General features: G+C 46.8%; 1 protein-coding gene across 1 annotated transcript in view; it reads right to left on the reverse strand.

The window, feature by feature from the left end:
- The window catches only part of SLC22A1 (solute carrier family 22 member 1), a 30,823-nt gene that overhangs the window by 4,528 nt on the left and 6,605 nt on the right, over positions 1-19,690 (reverse strand). Inside the window, exons 3-8 of the mRNA XM_087424949.1 lie at positions 18,011-18,165; positions 15,271-15,439; positions 13,900-14,014; positions 13,560-13,666; positions 10,078-10,292; positions 6,198-6,306 (exon numbers count right to left, since the gene is read on the reverse strand). Coding sequence (XP_087281075.1) covers positions 6,198-6,306; positions 10,078-10,292; positions 13,560-13,666; positions 13,900-14,014; positions 15,271-15,439; positions 18,011-18,165 — 870 coding nt within the window. The remainder of the gene's footprint in view (positions 1-6,197; positions 6,307-10,077; positions 10,293-13,559; positions 13,667-13,899; positions 14,015-15,270; positions 15,440-18,010; positions 18,166-19,690) is intronic.

Genomic DNA, 19,690 nt, shown 5'->3' on the forward strand with positions numbered 1-19,690 from the left:
AATGTCAGAACTGAATTATGGGACACCCAGTTGGTGTTTGGAGAATTGAAGAATTAGTTGGTGTGAGTAGAGTTTTTTCTTTCACATGGAGAGACAGGGAACGGTAGAGAGACGGTATTAAGAAATAGAGGACAAAAAAAGTTAGAGGGGAAACAGAGAGAAACTATTTGAAATGACCCTTTTCATTCCTAGTGATAGTCTTTGCTCTGAAATCTACTCTGTCTTTTTTTTTTCTAATTTTTTTTTGTGTGAGGAAGATCAGCCCTGAGCTAACATCCATGCCAATCCTCCTCTTTTTGCTGATGAAGACCAGCTCTGAGCTAACATCTATTGCCAATCCTCCTCCTTTTTTTCCCCAAAGCCCCAGTACATAGTTGTATGTCATAGTTGCACATCTTTCTAGTTGCTGTATGTGGGACGCTGCCTCAGCATGGCCGGAGAAGCAGTGTGTTGGTGCACGCCCGAGATCCAAACTAGGGCCACCAGTAGCGGAGTGCGTGCACTTAACCGCTAAGCCACGGGGCCGGCCCCTGAAATCTACTCTGTCTTATATGAATATGGCCACTCCAGCTTTCTTTTGATTAGTGTTCACATGGAATATCTTTTCCCGTTCTTTTACTCTTACACTATCTCTGTTTATAACATCTTTTTCCATCCTTTTACTTTTAAACTATCTCTGCCGTTAAATTTAAAGTAAGTTTCTTGTAGACAGCATACAGTTGGGTCTCACTTGTTTGTCCAATCTGACAATCTCTGCCTTTTAACTAGGCAGAGATTTATATTTATATTTCTTGTGATTACTGACATGGTTGGGTTTAAATCTATCATCTTGCTATTTGTTTTCTTTTTGTTCCATCTCTTCCTTGTTACCCTTTTCCTCTTTTTCTGCCTTCTTATGAGTTGAGTATTTTAAATGATTCTGTTTTATCTTCTTTGTTGGCTTACTAGCTAAAACTCTTTATTTTGTTTTTTAGTTTTTGCTTTAGGTACAGTACACATCTTTAACTCAGCACAGTCTAACTTCGCGTGATATTATTCCACTTCATGGATTGTATATGAACCTTACAACGGTACACTTGCATTTCTCTCCTCCAAGCCTTTGCACAATTTTACTTCTACCTAAGTTATAAATCCCACAACACGATGTTATTTTTGCTTTCAATCAGGGGTCAACAAACTATAGCCCATGGACCAAATCCAGCATTGTTATTGCCTTTAACTTAAGAATGGTTTTTACATATTTAAAGAGTTTAAAAAAAAAAGAAGAAGAAGAAGAAAAGAAAAGAATATGCAACAGAGACCACATGTGGCCCACAAAGCCTAAAACATTTACAACCGAGTCTTCTGTTTTTGTTTGTTTGTTTTCAGTAGAGGAGTTGAGCCTCTTCACATTTATTTGTGTCAGAAATGTTTGGTCTTAATTCTGTCATTAGCTTTTATGTCATGGTTTTTATTGTTTCTAGTGTCTTTTATCTTTCAATATGTGTTGGTTATGTATATTTTTTTCTGATAATTTGGAAGGTTTGTATTTTTATTCAAATGATTACCTTTATAACTTTACTTAGTACACTTAATGCTCTATTTTTCTAGACAGTATTGATTAACTTCCTATTGTGAGCAATTATAAAATTAATATATTTCTACTTCCGACTCAAACCATTCCTCTCCATGCATTGATTTTAGTTACTTATATCATTATTTTTAGTGTTTACCTTTATATCTTAAAATATACCTATTAATACTACTTAATTTATAAGATTTTAATGATACATTTTTTTTGCAAGCTGGAGACAGTGTATTGAGGAAATCAGTGTATTACACTACCTCCAACATTCTCTCTCCCTTCCCTTTCCAATCTTCATTAGTTATAGCATTTCTTTATATTCAGATTTATGACATTTACATTCTGTTCTGTAGCCAAAACCACATTCATTTTAATGTCACATTCAGTGATCACCACCAATAAATTCTGACAAATTACTCCATTTATTGTTGTGTTTACTGAGTTTCTTCTCTAATAGCTTTTTTGGAAAAGGTTCATAGGAACCACATTCTTTGAGATATTTCTAAATGATTTGCTGCTGTTTTTATATAGGAATGAGGGTTTGACTGGATAAAATTCATTGGGTTACACTTTCTTCCCTTGAGGTCATTGTAGGTCATTGTTTCACTGTCTTCATCAAATGCTATCAATTTGAGTTTCTCCCTATACATGTGACATAAACTTTCATCTTGAGTGCCTGATGAGTCTTTCTCTCTGAAGTATAGTCACTTAACTACAATATTCTTTAGTATTGTTCATTCTGGGTCAGTTTTTCCTGTTACACAGTGTGCCCCTATCAAAGCATAGATTCAAGCATTCTTTTATTTCCAGAGGTTTCTTAAAAGTCTTTTTGTTTCATTATTTCAGTTATCTTCTTTGGGATATATACATACACACACATAACTTCTAAGCCTTTTAAAGTCTTTGCTTATTTCAATTTTATTTTGCAATTCTTTTTTTTTTTTTTTTTAACTGGGAAAGATTCGCCCTAAGCTAACATCTGTTGCCAATCTTCCTCTTTTTTTTTCCTCCTCAAAGCCCCAGTACATAGTTGTATATTCCAGTTGCAAGTCCTTCTAGTTCTCCTCTGTGAGCCACCACCACAGCTTGGCTACTGACAGACGAGTGGTGTGGTTCTGTGCCCAGGAATCAAACCCGGGTCACCAAAGCAGAGCATGCCAAACTTTAACCACTAGGCCATCAGGGCTGGCTCTTATTTTGCAGTTCTTAGCCTTCCCTTACTGTATCAATTCTCCTGTGTACTGCTTTCAAATTGGTTTTCATTTCTCAAATGTTTTCATTTTTCTTCTTTATTTCTTTCCTGAGCTGGCTTCAACTTCTTCTATTGTCTTGTCGCACATTTTCCCAAGAATGTATATCTCTGCTTTAAATTCTGATTTTATAGAGATAACTGATTCATTAATATTTTGCATTTGATTGTAGTATATTTGGTTACACTTTTCATCTGTTCTGTGACAATACTTTTCTGGTGAGAATTCTTCATTTCCCATTTGATTTTCCTGTTCCTTTTCCCCTTTTACTTCATGATAGATTTGTATAGCTCCTGGGCGAGTTACTTTTTTGTTTATTATGCACTTTTTAACACTGCGGTTTCTTCCTGTATCAGCCGTTTCAGATGGATTGGTGGGGAGGGACCAGGCCACATGCTAGGCTAGTAGAAATTCTCTTTGTGACCCGGGTTGTATGTGATCAGATGCTTTGGTCTCTCTTATTCCCAATCTTCAGGGCTTCAGAACTCCTCACCATGTGGGGTTTCTCTCCTTTACCTGCCACACAGCACCCTGCTATCTCAAAGTTTCCTGAATGTTCTCTCACAGCTTTGCTCTCTCTGCTTCACCTCCAGCTACATGACGCAGGGAAGGAAGCTTACGCCTCCAGCCCCTACATCCATCCTGTTACTCCAATCAAGAGATCGTGGGTTGTACCCTTCAAGCTACGTTTCCTACTTTGGAAAACTGCTGGCCTTGTCTAAAATTTGTTGTCATAAGTGTGCCTCCCTGGAATCTTCTAGACCCTCTTATACCTCATTGCATTAGGCAGCCCTTCCTACATATTGTCTTTCAGGGTCATCTTAGTTTCAAAGATGGCATTTGCAGGTTTTTTCTTTTTGTTCTTCTACTATCTTTGGTGTGATTTCCAAGAGGAGAAAGAAAAGACACCATTATTTTTTACTATTTTAAGAAAATAAGTCTTAAAAAAGAAGAAATTGTGATAAGCACACAGAAGCTAGAAGAAGTAGGGAACTGGGTCCTTTATTTAAAATTTACGTATCTGCAGCACTTCACTCAGTCATTCTACAATCGCTAAGTGACTGGTTAGCACAGCTATAGAATAGTTTCAGGAGGTAGAGAGGAGTAGGATACGCAGTTCCTGCTTTCAAGGAGCTCATAATATAGTGAGGAGGTAAAAATGGAAAGACACTTTCAACACAAGGCAGTGCATACTGATGCCGAATGTTCTTGACAATATGTGCTGCAGACAGGTAGAAGGAGGATGCTGTTCAATCCTAAAGTCTCCTGTGCATAAGAAGCAGGGTCAAAATGGTTTAAATAGTAACTATTGGAATTTGAAGTGCTTATAAAGTAATAAAGTAACAGAATAATCCTTTTTTTTTTTTTTTTTTTTTTAGCAATTTAGATTTGATTGCATAGATTGAAAATACCAGAACTTTCATGACTGTCTTCCTTTTGTGTGTCTGGGTATCAAGTTTAAAGTTGTTTCTGAACATCTGGCTTCCCTTCCTAGTTACTGAGCATACTCATCCAGCAGCTTCTCTCCACGATTGACAAGGATTCTTCAGGGACGGGTTACTTGTCCTTCCCCAACATGGGACCAGGCACTCAGGACCTTTGACAGTTAACGTTTTGAATCAGTCCCCTGGGTCTGGTGGCCAGGACAATGGAAATGTTTGGCCTGGCTATTAGACTCTGGGCTCAGGACTGCCAAAGGTAGACTTTCTCTTTAATTTGCCTTCATCTCTTTGTACGTAGTCCAACAACCTTTTACAAACAAGAGTGTAAGACAGGGTCTGTTAATAAAAGTCAGGTGGGAAAGAGAAAAGAGTGAATCAGAGTCATCCTTGTGTCTTCTGGCTTACAGAGAGGCTCAGAGAGCTGCGCACGTGTAAGAGGAGACTGGGGAGCTGGAATAGTTCTTAGAAACCCTTGGTCTGATGACATGGGGAGAGGAAATAGTTTATAGAGAGGAAAAGAGGAGTTTAAGGAAATATGTCAAATTCTGACAAAGGTCAGAATTAAAACTTTAAAGTAGTTATAATTACTTTTATAATAAAAATAATCTTCATTTAAACTAAGTCTTCTAAGATATAGATGGCAATAAGTACACACAAAGATACTCAACATTGTTAGTAATTAGGAAAATGTAAATTAAAGTCACAATAATACCACCACCTCCAAGAATGACTTAAAAATTTTTTTTAAACTGACAATACCAAGCGCTGATGAGGGTATAGAACAACCAGATCCCTCACATGTGGCTGGCGGAATATAAAATGGTGCAGCCACTTTGCAAATCATTTCCATAGTTTCTCATAAATTTAAACACATGCTTACCATATGACACACTCCTAAGTTTTTACCCAAGAGAAATGAAAGACCGGTACGTGAATGTTTATTAGCAGCTGTATCATAATCACCCCAAACTGGAAACAGTTCAAATGTCCACGAACTGGGAAAAGGACAAACAAATCATGGTGCATCGTCCACACGCTGGAATACCACTTGGCAGCTAGAAGGAACGAAGCCTTGATACACGCAGCAACGTGGATGGATCCTATTATGCTAAGTGAAAGAGGCCAGACATAGAAGGCTACCTGCCATATTATTACTTTTACAGAACATTCTGGAAAAGGTAAAACCATAGGGAGAGAAACCAGATCAGTGGTTGCCAGGGCTGGAGTTGGAGAGGGGAGGAGATTGACCTACAAAGGGAGACGAGGAAATGTTTGGAGGTGATGGAAACCTCTCCATATTGAATGTGGTGGCGGTTACTAGATGCATACATAATCAAAAGTCATCACAATGTGCATTTTAGAGTGAATTTTGCTCTAAGAAAATCCTACATCAATAAACTCGACTTTAAGCAATGAGTCTTCCAGTGCTGTTGCGAAGTATTGTGTCGTCACAGGAAAAGCAACAGCGTCAAGGTCAGAAGGACGCCCTGCCACTTTCTAGCTGGCTGACTCTTGGGAGGTCTCTTTCTCTTTCCACAGTTCAGCTTCCTCGTGTGTAAAATGGGGATAAGAACGATCTTATCCCCACCGCGTGTCTAGAAATACTTTGTACATCACTAAACAAATATGAACTGCTGTTTAAGCAAGTTATGTCCCGAGGTGTCAATGGAGCTGCTGAAGTGTATACCGCTCGTCAGCCTCCCCTCCCTGTCCAGCGCTCTCTCCTCTGTTCTCTGTCCAGAGCACAGCGTGACCCTTGGTCAGCTGAACCTTCCCATTTCACGTCCTCTGCTGTAATCAGGCATTGACCGTCTCTTTGATGCCCAACCCCCATCTCAATGTCCAAACTGGTCAGCTCCGGGGGCACCTTGAGGGACTGTCATGGAAATGCTGGTCTCCAGGGAGCCTGGCCAGTGCACAGCTAGTCCCATGGCTACTTACCTGATGAAAGTCGGATACAGCTCTGCATTCACCAGACACACCATTTGGAACGCGATGGTGATTCCCATCCGGCCAACGCAAGCTACTGTGACGTTCAGCCAGTGTATATCTGGAGGGGAAACGCAGAGAAGGTGTGGAAGGCGAGTGGCAACTGTGCCCAGGGAGTGACCTCTCTCGAGAAGCCCCGTTAGGAAGCTTACACCTTAGAGGTGGAAGGACCAGGAAGATTGTCTTATCTAAGCCTTTCATTTTGGGATAAGTAAACTGAGTCCTGAGAGATTTCAGGATGATGACATGTGAGGGAAGACTCCACAGTGCAGAGGAAAGAGTGTGCTTTTTGAATCTCAGCTCTGCCTCCTGTCAGCTGCGTGACTTAAGGAAGCTGTTTATTTCTTTGTGCCTCAGTTTCCTCAACTGTAAAATGGGAATAATTATACCCAGCTTATGGGTTGTTGTGAGATTTCGAGATAATATATGTCAAATGTCCACCACGACCACTCCATAAATGTGGCTTTTTAATTATCATGCAATAGTGTCATTGCCCACACAGTGCCTGAAACACAGTAGATCCTCAGTCAGTAGACAGTAGTCCTGGAACTGAGACCAGATTTCTCATCCTCAATCTAATGTTCATTTCCAAACACATTTTTTAACCAAACATCTTTCATAATGTCTCAGAGAGCAAGCATGAGGGAAGCAAACCCTTGTCTCATCCTAGCAGATGGCTATAAGTTCTTTTACTTATTTATTTTTTTGCTGAGGAAGATTCACCCTGAGCTAACATGTGTGCCAATCTTCCTCTATAGTGTATGTGGGTCGCCGCCACAGTACGGCTGCCGATGAGTGGTGTAGGTCTGTGCCTGGGAACTGAACCCAGGCAGTCGAAGCAGAGTGCACCAAACTTAACCACTAGGCTAGGGGGCTGGCCCCATGGCTATGAGTTCTTGATTATGTGAAGGTCCGGGAAGCCCTCTTCCTTTTGCGGACTCATCAAAGAATTGGGCACCATTATCCATTTCACCTGGATTACCCCAAACACTAAAATGCAGTGGCTCCTGTGACATGCCACCTCACTAATAAAGCCTCTGGGGTCACAGACATGTCATCTTGACCCTTGTCCCCAGATCCTGGCTACCCATGGAGGACATGCTTCATTTCACTCAGCCAGTGTGAGGCTCGAAGGAGAGGGGACACGGTGGCCTTGGGAATGAGCTTGCCCCCCAGGTCCAATGCAGCCTCTCCCAGCCTCGTGCTGCTCTCTGCCTGGTGGAGAACACAAGCCGAGCCTTCAGATAAGGACGACACCCCCACCAGCTTCCAAAAGATAACAGACAAAGAGCTCACTTGATACCTACAGGGAGGGCCTTGCTCGCAAATTCTAGGGTCTTCAATCTGGTGAGATGCTCTACTGGACATGTGCAGCATCTCCCTCAGAGAACTGCCATTGCTCCCCACGGGCACCCAGCGACCACTCTCTACAGCCCCAGAGGGACCATCAGAACTGCAGTCAGGTGACATCACTTCCCTGCTCACAGCCACAGGGGTTTCCTGCCACGCTCAGCATATAAGCCACAGCTGTCCCCTGCCAACTCCTGACCTCACTCCGACGGCTCTTACCCCTGCTCACCCAGTTCTGGTCACGAGGATTCCTGCTGCTCCTCCAACATCCAGCTCTCCCCTCCTCAGGGTCCTCACACTTGCTGTTTGCTGCCTGGAAAGCTCCTTCCCCAGATGTTTACAGAGTTCCTTCCCCCTACATTCAGGTCTCCTAACGCTGCCCGGACCACAGCACAAAGAATTAACGCTCCATCCCTCTTCACCCTTCTCTTCTCCCTCTAGAATGTAAGCTCCACGAAGCAGGAACTTTCTCTGCTTTGCTCACTGCTGAGATCCTAGGGCCTGGATGCCTGCTGGCCATATAGAAGATACTTGAAATATTTCCTGGAGGAAGGAATGAATGTTTGTCACCTAACGTGATAATGACCAAGTAGAGGCAAGTGGAGAGGGTGGAAGCTGTGAGGAGGGTCCGGGGGCAGGACCAGAGGGCATGATGCCTGAGCCCTGCCCAGGTAGTGGGAGGGTGGGACCAGAGGGCATAATGCCTGAGGCCTGCCCAGGTGGTAGGGGGCAGGACCAGAGGGCATAATGCCTGGGCCCTGCCCAGGTGGTAGGGGGCAGGACCAGAGGGCATAATGCCTGGGCCCTGCCCAGGTCGGGGGGGGGGGAGGGGCGGGATCAGAGGGCATGATGCCTGGGCCCTGCCCAAGTGATAATTGATCGAGCTCAGACCTGAGATAATTGATCAGACCTCAGGCTCCTTCTCAGCACTCAGTGCTGTTACTTTAAAAAAAGAAAAATCTGCCCAGAGCCAGCCCTAATGGCCTCATGGTTAAAGTTTGGTGCGCACCGCTTTGGCAGCCAAGGTTCAGTTCCTGAGAGTGGAACTACACCACTGGTCTGTCAGTAGCCATGCTGTGGCTACAGCTCACATAGAAGAACCAGAAGGACTTACGACAATACACAACTACGTACTGGGGCTTTGTGGGGGAAGAAAAAAGGAGGCAGATGTTAACTTAGGGTGAATCTTTCCCTGCAAAAAATAAAAAAATTAAAAAAAAAATCTGCCCATTCGTTACATCTTACTGGGATTCCAGAAATAGGGAGATGGGAAAGAAAATGGGCAAAATCAATTTCAGATGCGCTCTGCCCGCTTTGCTGTCTCTTGTTCTCTCCCCACACAAGGAGAGAGAAGAACACGGAGCTTTTTTTCCCACCTGTGTCTATTTCCAGCCTGACCTACACGGCATGGTTCTTGAGAATACGGATTTTATGAGACATTTCCCACAATACCCTGCACCAAAGCCAACATAACTCATTAAACCAGCAAGGGCAGAGCACAAGCAATAAAAACAGAAAATAGCAAATCCGCCTTGGTATTTATTTAACAACATTTCCAAAAGGCACAAATGTGAAAGGCAATTTAGGGACTCAAATTAAAAGTGACTACAATTGTTCTGCTTTGGCTTATCTTGGCTTGTAAGAATTATGGGCTGAAGTACACATCCACCAAAATGGCTGTATGAAAAAGACCAGCAGTACCATGTGTTGGTGAGGATGTGGAACAATCAGAAGGCTCGTGCATCGCGAGTGGGAGTGTAAATTGGCCCAAGTATTTTGGAAAGCTATTTGGCTGTGTCTGCTAAAACTAAATGTATGCTGCCCTCGGACCCAGCAAATGCACTTGCAGACTTGTACCACAGGGAAATGAGTGTCCACAAAAAGACATGCTCGGAATGTTCTCTGCAGCTTTAATCCCAATAGGCAGACACTGTAAACCATGCAAGTGTCAATCAATAGTGGAATGGATCAATAGTCTGGAATTCATACAATGGAACGCTACACAATAATGAAAAAGTATGAACTACACTCTCAACATGGGTGAATCTCAGAGATGTAATGATGAGCGGATGAACGGAGGAAATAGGAAAAGTGCATTCAGTGTGGTTCCATTTGTATGAAGTTCGAGAACAGTCAAAATTAATCTATGATGACAGAGACCAGAGCAGTGGTGATCTTGGCAGGGGGTGGTGAGTATGAATTGTCAAGAAGCATGGGGGAACCTTCTGAGGTGTTGGAAATGTCCTGTCTTTATCTAGGTCATGGTACCCAGGTACATACATATGTAAAAATCCATTGGTTTCTACACTTATAATTTTCCCATTATATGTATGTTAGACCACTATTTAAAATTTAAGAAGAAGAAACAGTTGCAAGCTAAGGTAATACTCTGTCTTTGCCCTTGTTCTTGTTCCAGGGGCTTATCAACGAGTTAAAACACTCTTCCCACGATCTGGTTCCCTGGAAGATGATGAAAACTCACCATGTGAGATAAAAATCATGACGAAGCAGGCTGTCCCCGCCACCAGATTTGACACGGCCAATGGGTAGATGCGGCCGACGCGGTCGATGGTGACGAGGATGGCGAAGGCCGCTGGGAATTCCACCAGAGCAGAGTAAAAGAAATCCAGGTAGAGGTTCCCGCCGGTGGCGCCCACGTGCATGATGAGGCCCTGATAGAGCACAGAGCTGGTGAACCTGAGCAAAGAGGAGAAACCGGGTCAGAGGCGAGCTCCGCGGAGGAGGAGAGAGCCCGGGTTCTGGCGGGGAGGACAAAGGACCTTACAAGCTGGGGAGAAATAGGAGTCACTTGATTTAGAATGTCCTGGAGCAACATGAGGGGGGGGATAAAAATCAGGAAGGGTGTCCGAGAGGGGCCCTCGGTGAGAAGCTCCTTTACGATTTATGTGAGAGTGTGGCTTACAGGATACACCCATGTGTCCTAGAGAACGCTGACGATGACTGCCCCTGTTCACTGCAGACCCGGGTGCCTGGCCCTGCGCTGAGCCCCGCACATGCTCTACCTATCTGATGCTCCAACAGGCCCACGAGGGGAAGGGCAGGAGAAGCGAGTGAGCAGGTTCGGGAATCAGACTGCTGTATATGAGCTGTGTGGCGTGAAGTAACTTAGCTAACCTCTCTGTGCCTCAATTCCCTCATCAGTAAATGGAATAAGGTCTTCTGAAAATGCACAGGCATAGTCCCACCCTGCCCGACCAACGAGATGCCCCCAGAGGGTCCTTTCACACTGGACAGCCCCTTGTTTCACTCTGGCAAGGAGACAGCAGGCTCTTCCTGATCATAAATGTACAACTCATGTAGGCCAGCCTTCGTTCAGAGAGATCGGGTCTACTTCAGTGTCACCCACAGATAAGATCTGCCCTCAGCAAATGGGGACAAAAGGTGTGTGACTGAGATATTTCTCTCCACAGCCCCCTCTGCTGCCCCCTCCTCCCTCTCCCACAATAAGTGCTTAGTATAGCTCCTGCCACAGAGTAAGCGCCCAGTAAACATGGGCTTTTGTTGTCATCATCACCATCATCTTTCCAAGGTCAAGTGTCTGGAGCACAGCAGAGCAGAGACCCAGCCAAGCCTTCCCAGCCCCACGTTGCTCCCTCCCCCACATCACGCTGTCCCTAACAACACTGTTTCCTGACTCTCTTCCACCCCGTATCCGGCCACACGACCCCTCCATGCCTATCAAGGAAAGAGCAGCAACGTCACAGATAACAGACTGATGGGGGCCAGCTAAGTTGCTCTCACTCAACGGAGAATTTAGAGAGTCTCATGTGTCATTTTTGGCAAACCTATATAATTTTGGAGGCTAGAAACATTTAACGATTATCCCAGTATTTACACTGTGAGAAGAGATTTTGGTTGATAAGAAATCACGGTCTTATCCCAGCATGCAAATTGCCTATCAGCTCCCAAACTGAGGTCACAGCTGATGTTTTTCATTAAAATACCCCCTCGTCTGATACAGCTGCACCCAGAGAAGCATTGGGATGCTGTTTTATCTAGTCGCAAATCATTCCCGACCAGAGAAAAGGGTCAAGACCACAGAAAGGCAGGCGCTAGCTTCAGCTCAGCGGGTCTAGATAAGCTGGGTGCCCCCTGCATGCTGGTGAGCCAGTTGAATGGGAACAGTCACATATTACTGATAAAGAGATTGATTTCCGAGAAAGGAATGGAGAACCTTGCTTTTCCTGTCCAACAGTTAACAAATGTGCAGGGCTGCCATCTTCTGGCAGAACCCATGAATTGCATGTACATGTTGGAATAACTGGTGTTGGTACGAGCATTTCCGGCGTCTGTCGGACATGGTTCTAACACACACGGTCTCATTAATTCTCCCAACATCCCTGTGAGATAGGGACTCTCATTACTCTCATTTGCTGATGAGGAAACTGAGTCACAGAGACATTATGAAGGTTCCTGAAAGTCACATGGCCAGGAAGTGGTGGGCACGCATCCTGCGTCACTGTAAGAAAGAAGGAGGTGGGAGAAGGTGTCCAGGGCCAGATCGGGGGAGGCCTTTGTATGCCACGGAAAGAGATTTGGTTTTATTCTCAGTGGATGAGGAGGGGGGAGGTTGTGAACAGGGGAGCGACCTGGTCTGTTACGCTTTAAAAGGATGCTTTGCCCACTTCGTGAGCAGAGCCTAAGAGGGGACAGGAGGGGAGAAGACAGACCAGCTAGGAGCCTGCTGCAATAGCATGGGCTGGAGATTATGATGCTCAGACAGGCAGCCAAGAGTGCAGGTGATGAGAAATGGCAGATTCTGAATATATTTTCAGGATAGAGCAGAATTTACCAAAGGATTGGGTGGCAGGGTGTAAGAGAGCAGAGGAGTCAAGAGCACCACCTTGGGAGGAGGGCATTAGAGGATGGAGAGGGAGCAATTCTCCTATCCTCAGTGGTCCCGGGCCTCTACTCAGAAGAGCCGTTGCTGAACCGAATACTGAGTATCAATATAAACGCACCAGGCACTGGGTGTTTGCAAAGGCTCCAGGGCCCCTCACGTGGCTGGGTGCAGGACCCCAGGAGCAAGCTTGGAGACACGGGGTGATTGGTGAGCCAAGGAGAGGGCATGGAGAGCCCAGCTGCTGTCTGAAGAACTTAGGATGGATTCTGAGGAACAGTGGTTATTCATTCACCCCTCAGCAAATATTTACTGAGGGGCTGCTATGTGCCAGGCACCACCCTATTCGTTCAAACTCTCAGTTCCCATAGAACCTTACATGGAAGTGTAAACAATACTGGTGCAGAGCAGCTCCATCTGAAGGGGGAGCCCAGAGTCCAGCTACTCAGCCCTAGCTGTTGGGGAGTAATTAAAGAACCCCCTTCACGTTGAGGAGAAAGCCCTGATGTTGGGGAACTGATATAATGTCCTCTGAGGAAATGGGGTGGGGGACGCCTCCTTGAGATAGCAACCTGGGAGGGAGACGCAGAGCCCTGGGGTGGGCAAGGTGTACATAGGTGAATCCATATGTGTACGTGAGTTTCCTAATCTGTGGATGATAAAAGCACAGACACTCTTGGGCAAGGTCTATGAAGTTCTAAGATATGAGGAAGGAATATTCCTCCTTGGAAGCACCAAGAGCCACTGAAATCTCATCCGCCTTCTGATGCTAAGTCAAGACTTGGCTATTCTCAAAAGACGAGACGCGTGGCATTTGAGACAGCCTTGGGAACCCTTCGTCGTATTTCGATCATCTTACTGTTGACCTCTCTTGTGTAACACACACTTCTTCCTAAAATGAGGCCTTTGCCCCATTAACCAGTCCTCAAGGGAGAAATAAGGAGGTCTTTCTGAGAGCTCTTTGACCATTCGAAAACTGGTTTAAAATTCCCTCTCACACTTCTCTTTTTCCACATGCATTGTCCCCCTGTCTTTACCCGGTACCCCAGCGTGCGGGCCAGCACACTGATTCCGTCTGGGGAGGCGTAGGAAAGGCCCCTTACCACAGGTACATGAGGATGAAGGTGTTCTTCCTCAGGCGCGGCGTGCGGAACAAGTCTGCGAATGAAGGGCTCAGCTTCTCAGTGATATCCTCTTCGAGAGAGAGCATCTAGGAGGGAGGGAGTCAGAGCATCAGCCACATTTAAGCCGCCATGAACAGAAAGAGCCCTCAGAGCCCACCACGCATGCTGAGGTTGGCCATCACCATGGCTGCACCCTGCACCCATCACCCCAAATTCCACCAGCGCCCCCTGCTTCTCGAGGCAGCCCCAGAGGCATTTTCTAAGTCATAAACCCAACCCACAGTTCAGTGACACTAGAAACCGCTTGCTAGCTTGTCACCTTTAGATCAGCAGGAGACAGTTTCCTGTTCTTCTGGGCGATATGGTCCATTATTTTTATTGCTTGAGTGTCCCTCTTTTGCGATAACAGCCATCGGGGAGACTCGGGCACACACCTGCAGACACAGAGCATTACGACTTGGCCTTTCCCCAGAGCTCGTCTGATGTTAAGCCCTGATCAGAGCGACACCTGCCTTCCTCACGTTGGGACTGTAATTCCTCAAGCAGCTAGTGGACCAGGCTCTGGGGTCATCGTGTGCTGGCCTGGGTGGCCCATGAACTCTGTGGGTCACTCATACTCTCAGTGCCACCTGCTAAGACTTACAGACCAAAAGGGAGCCATTGCTTCCTATGTAGCCTTCATTCCACGGAGCAGGGGTCCCATTCTCTCCTGGAAGCTGGCAGCCCTTGTGGCCCTGGGAAATTTCTCGCACACCATAGATGCTCCACAGTCTCCCCCCAACCTTGCATTACAGCAGGATGTCTCCATGCAATACCACGGCTGTTGAACAAGTCTCAAAATATTTCCCAAACAAAATAAGCTGTATTCACTTTCCTTTAACATCAAGTAGACACCATGCTGTCGATTTCAAATGGGGCAAGGATGTGACAACTCAAAGATTGGAAATCTCTGGCATAAGGTCTTCTGAAAACGCATGGGGTAGTCCCATCCTGCCCAACCATCAAGACTCAGCCAGGGGGTCCTTTCACACTGGACAGCCCCTTGTTTCACCCTGACAAGTAGAGAGCAGGCTCTTCCGGACCATAAATGCACAACACTTAGAGGCCAGCCTTCATTTAGAGAGATCGGGTCTACTTCAGTGTCACCCACTGATAAGATTCACCCTCAGCAAAATGTGACAAAAGGTGCGTGGATGAGATGTTTCACTCCACAGCCCCCTCTGCTGCTCCCTCTTCCCTCTCCCACAATAAAAACTCATCTGTCCTGTTGCCTCTCCCTTCAGGGCCGGCTGAGTGCTGACAGCTAATCAAATTAACACCTCATCTGGACTGGTTTTTCTCATAACGGCTTAATGTGCACATTCGCCAAGAACATTTCATTCATCCATTCATTCATTCAACAAAGAGCAAATGCCATCTCTGTGGCAAGATAGATTTTTGTCTGACTCGTAGCGTCACACGCCTCTATGTAAGGGGATGCAAATTTACAGAGGCTCTGTTTGAGGGTAGCTCCCCACTGGGAGCCACCCTGTAACATTAGAAGACCCCAAATGGCACACTGGGTGTCGGGAGCATGCCCGTGCCTGTGCGTGTGGCCACCACGGCCATTTGGAATACGGGCCAAGGTGAGCACGCGGTCCTCGGTTAACGGCTCGTGGTCCCGGGAGAGGACAGGGGGTGGACGCAGTACCAGTAGTAGAGCAGGAAGAGGAAGGTGGGCAGAGAGACAGTCAGCTGTAGCCACCGCCAGTGAGGAAGGACATAGGCCAGCCCGGAGAGCAGCACCAGCCCCACCGTGAAGGCCACCTGGTAGAGAATCGCCACCGTTCTTCTGTAGCCCGGGCCCACAAATTCTGTGACTGAAACAAGAGACATGTCACGACGCAGGCTCCTAGAAGGTGAAGCCAGGCGCTCGCATCCCCAGTCCCTTCCTTTTCTCCTCGCGAGCCCCCGAGCCTTGCGTCCACCACCTGCTCCCCAGCCTCCTCTCTGTGTGGCCTCCATTTCTCTGCCCCCAAATGATAACCCGGCTCAGTCCTACCTTCTTTCCCGTGTCAGGCTAATAAAACTCAGCTCATGTCTCCCCAACATACACCCTGCTGTCTTGTCCCTGTTTTTTCTCTAGCCATCCTTTTTGTTAATCTCTTCCCTTGCAGTCTACAGTTCTGCTCTTCATGCTTCAGTCTACAGGGCTCTCCTCCCTAGAGCCTTCCTCCTCTGAGCTCAGACTGAGCTAGAATGTTTTCCACGACCCCAGGAGAGCACATTAACTAACAAGTATCTTTGAGTGCCTGCGGGGGACCTGGCACTCTTCTGGGTGTTTGGGAGTATCGTGAACTCAGTCCTGCCCTTGCGACCTCACATTTTCGTGGGAGACGGCAGACGACACCCACAACAAAGGAGCAGGTTATATGCCAGGTCGTGCTGTGGGGGAACAGAAGTTAAATGGCAGAAGGGGAATCAGGACAGTCAAGGGTGGAGGAGTTGCCATTTTTCGGGGAGTGGTGGGGTAGACCTCATGGATGAAATGTGAGAAAGACCTAAAGGAGGTGAAAGAGTCAGCCGCAGGTAACAGGGGACAAGAGTTCCAGGCAGAGGGAACAACAGTGCGGTAGCCCTGAGGTGCGGTTGAAGAACCATAAGGAGATGATGGATCATGTGGCTGGAGGGGTCTCGTGAGAAGGAAGGTGACTGGGAGCTGAGTTCAGCAGGACAGTGGGCGAGGCCCTCCTTCTAGGGCGTGAGGAGAACATTGACTCTTACTGCCTGAAATGGAGAGCCCCTGCAGCAGAGGAGTGGCCTGATCCCGTGTCTGTTTTAAGGCTCACTCTGCCGCTGACGGCGGGTGCCGCAGGGAGACCAACGTGGAGGTGAAGCGACGGTGGAGGCTTGGACCCCGTGAGAGCAGCAGAGGAGTGAGATGGGCGGGGTTCTGGATGTATTTTGAAAGTAAAGCCGACAGCAGACTCCCTGATGGATGGAGATGGGCTATAAGGGAAAGCGGAGGCCACGCTGACCGCGAGACTGTGGCCTGGGCGTCTAGACTGAGAGCACTTTGCAGACCGGGGGGTAGGGGGCAGGCTGCAGGTGGAATAGGTTTGGGGATGGGGGAGGGCAAAGTCGTGGGTCCTGCCATGTTGAGGGGTCGAGGAGAAGAGGAGGAGCCAATAAAGGAGACTGAGAAGGAGCCGCCAGCAGAGGAGCAGGGAGTGTGTGACCTGTAAGCAGGTGGGGAAGCCATGGGAGGAACGTACGTTGCTGTAGCTCTCACTCCATCACATAATTCCCCCTTTGGTGTCTGTCTGCCTCTCTCTCTAGGCTTTGAGCTCCCTGAAGGGAGGAAGGGCACCTTTTCTATCGTGGTGCCCACAGCCCTGTCACACATGCCCGCCACACAGCAGCAGCAATGCTGCAGGGACAATTTCGGGGCAGGCATTGATCTAAGGTAGACTCAGTGCATTTCACCACCTCCTTATGGCATGATCATCCCCACTTTGAGGATATGGAGGCACAGAGAGATTATGAACTTGCCCAAGATCACACAGCTGGTCACTGTGGGGCGTGGACTTGACCCCAAGATAATCCTTTTAACCGTGTGCCAAATAATGCATATTTAGCATACAGATGACAAGACTCTTGATAAATACGTGTGGAACTCACTAAACTTAACCAACGTGTTCATGGTTTCTCAAGGGAGGAACAGGATTTCTCTTGGCCCTCATGAGCTATTTCTCAGAAGGCCAGGTCACAGGACAGAGTTTTCAGAGATGCCAAGACAAGGCTCTTTCTTTTCTGTTCTCCACAAATGAGCAAAAAACGTGATTAACCTCACTGGTATCTGATGTGCCCCATCCACTGGCTGAGGAAAGCACGGATGACTCTTTTATATTACTTTCCTCCAAGAAAGTATTTTCCGTTTCCTATTCTTACCCTTTATGCAAAATTTGAAAGAAAAACAAGTTAGTATATAGAATTACTCGTGTTGGTTTACACTTCATTTTTTTAAATCATGATGTTTATCTCTTCTTTTATTTCTTCTTATGCCTTTTCTCCTAACTCTTGAGTGTCCTTCAAACCAGGTGAGTTGGATGTGTTCCTTTTGGGAGATGCTGGTTCTTTCACATTTAAAATGTTAGAATACTCTCCCCTGCCTGCTCCCCCCACTGCTATAAACACATGGACATGTGATCTTTTTGTTCCCAAATAGATTAGTTGATGTGGAAACACTGATCTGTTCAAGTGGTCATTCAAGTGTCTCTCAGACCAAAAAAAAAAACAAAGAAAGAAAAGGAGGCCGTCTCCACACCACAGACAGTAAACACAATTAGAGTTGCCACAATTTCTCTAGACGCCTTCCACCCCATTCTATGCCACTGCCTGACTCCGTGGTTCCTTAGGCTTGTGGACGCCTGGGGCCAGTGGGTACTCACTCAGGGTGTAGCCAGCGGCCCAGTTGCCCTTGCTGACCAGCCCCTGCAGCAGGCGGAAGAACAGCAGGGATGTGTAGTCTGGCGCGATGGCCGTGAGGACGCCCGAGATGGCGCTGATGAGGGTGGTGGCCAGGAGACATACTTTACGGCCAAACCTTCAGAGGCAGGGAGACAGGAGGTCAGGCGGGGGGCTGAGTATGTGGGGTCAGATGGGCACAATGAGACAGCAAGGGTTCCAGTCAGGGGACAAGTCACTGCTTTCCTGAGGGACTGTGGGGTCTGTCGGACATCACTGCCCCTCCACAAGGCCCGACCTTGCAAGGTTAATTACGACACTCCAGAGGGGAATCCTGATGGCTCCCAGCAACATGGCGTCTCAGCCAAGGGTGGGTGGCCTCCTTCAGCGACTCTCCCAGTTCTCACATTTGCCTCCTCTCCTTATCTTTGTTTTTAACAGGCTGTATTATTAACAAGATTTAACAGCGTGCACCAGAAACCAGGCTTTTCCCCCCATGTAGTCTTATCAGTGATCATAAAAATTTTTCTGGAAAAATATTCAGTTCTAATAGTATAACTATCAAGGAATCTTTTTCCTTTCCTTTTTTCATGAATGAAATGGGCAAATTACTTGCTAAAGTCTCACTCAAGTATCGTACTTTATTGACTCCATCTTTTAAATCTTATCCCACATTCTCTGGTAGGAAGGCAAGGAAGCAAAGGACCACCCTCATATTCGGTCCCAGTGACCTCGCCCCACACCTGGGATCTCTCCCTGGTCCAACAAACCCTCTGCTTTGCTGCCATCCTCCTTCCTAGACTCCAACATGTCTACTTCATTTCTCTACTCCATGTCTTCTGGCCTCAAACCTCCTGCCCCTTCCCAGCGCCACCCCATGCCAGCCAACAAATTTCCTCATCCTTTACTGAATATTGAAACTTCTCGTCAGAAACCCACATCTTCTCACCCCAGAATGTTCAGACCTAACAGCATCAGCATCCATCTCCTCCACCTTTTGTCCTGCGTCTCCTGCCAAAGGCCCTTCACCCTCTGCTCTCGGGCCCAGCCCCCTGCGTATGCCCCCTTGGTCCCTCACTCCCTCCACGCTGAGGTCATCCTCATCTTGGACCCTCCGTCTCTCCAGTTCATCCCCACTTCAGCTGGCCTTTACATCCAACTCCTTTTTTTTTTTTTTAGCCTTTTTTTAGCTGTTTTTGTTTTTTTGTTTTTGTTTTTTGTAAGGAAGATCAGCCCTGAGCTAACATCCATGCCAATCCTCCTCTTTTTGCTGAGGAAGACCAGCCCTGAGCTAACATCTATTGCCAATCCTCCTCCTTTTTTTCCCTTTTTCTCCCCAAAGCCCCAGTAGATAGTTGTATGTCATAGTTGCACATCCTTCTAGTTGCTGTATGTGGGACGTGGCCTCAGCATGGCCGGAAAAGCGGTGCGTCGGTGCGCACCCGGGATCCAAACCCGGGCCGCCAGTAGCAGAGTGCGCGCACTTAACTGCTAAGCCACGGGGCCGGTCCCAACACCCAACTCCTTTTAAAGAGTTGTCCACACACACGAACTCCACTTCCTCATCTCTCATTTTTCTTCAACCTTCCACTGACACGTCCTTGCCATGGGTACTCGTGGCCACCACGTCCGTGGATTTTGACCACTCCTCGTCCTTGGACCAG

The sequence above is a fragment of the Ceratotherium simum genome, chromosome 38, assembly GCF_057802395.1.
Source record: "Ceratotherium simum simum isolate JZ-2026a chromosome 38, ASM5780239v1, whole genome shotgun sequence".
In the NCBI taxonomy this organism is placed as follows: domain Eukaryota; kingdom Metazoa; phylum Chordata; class Mammalia; order Perissodactyla; family Rhinocerotidae; genus Ceratotherium; species Ceratotherium simum.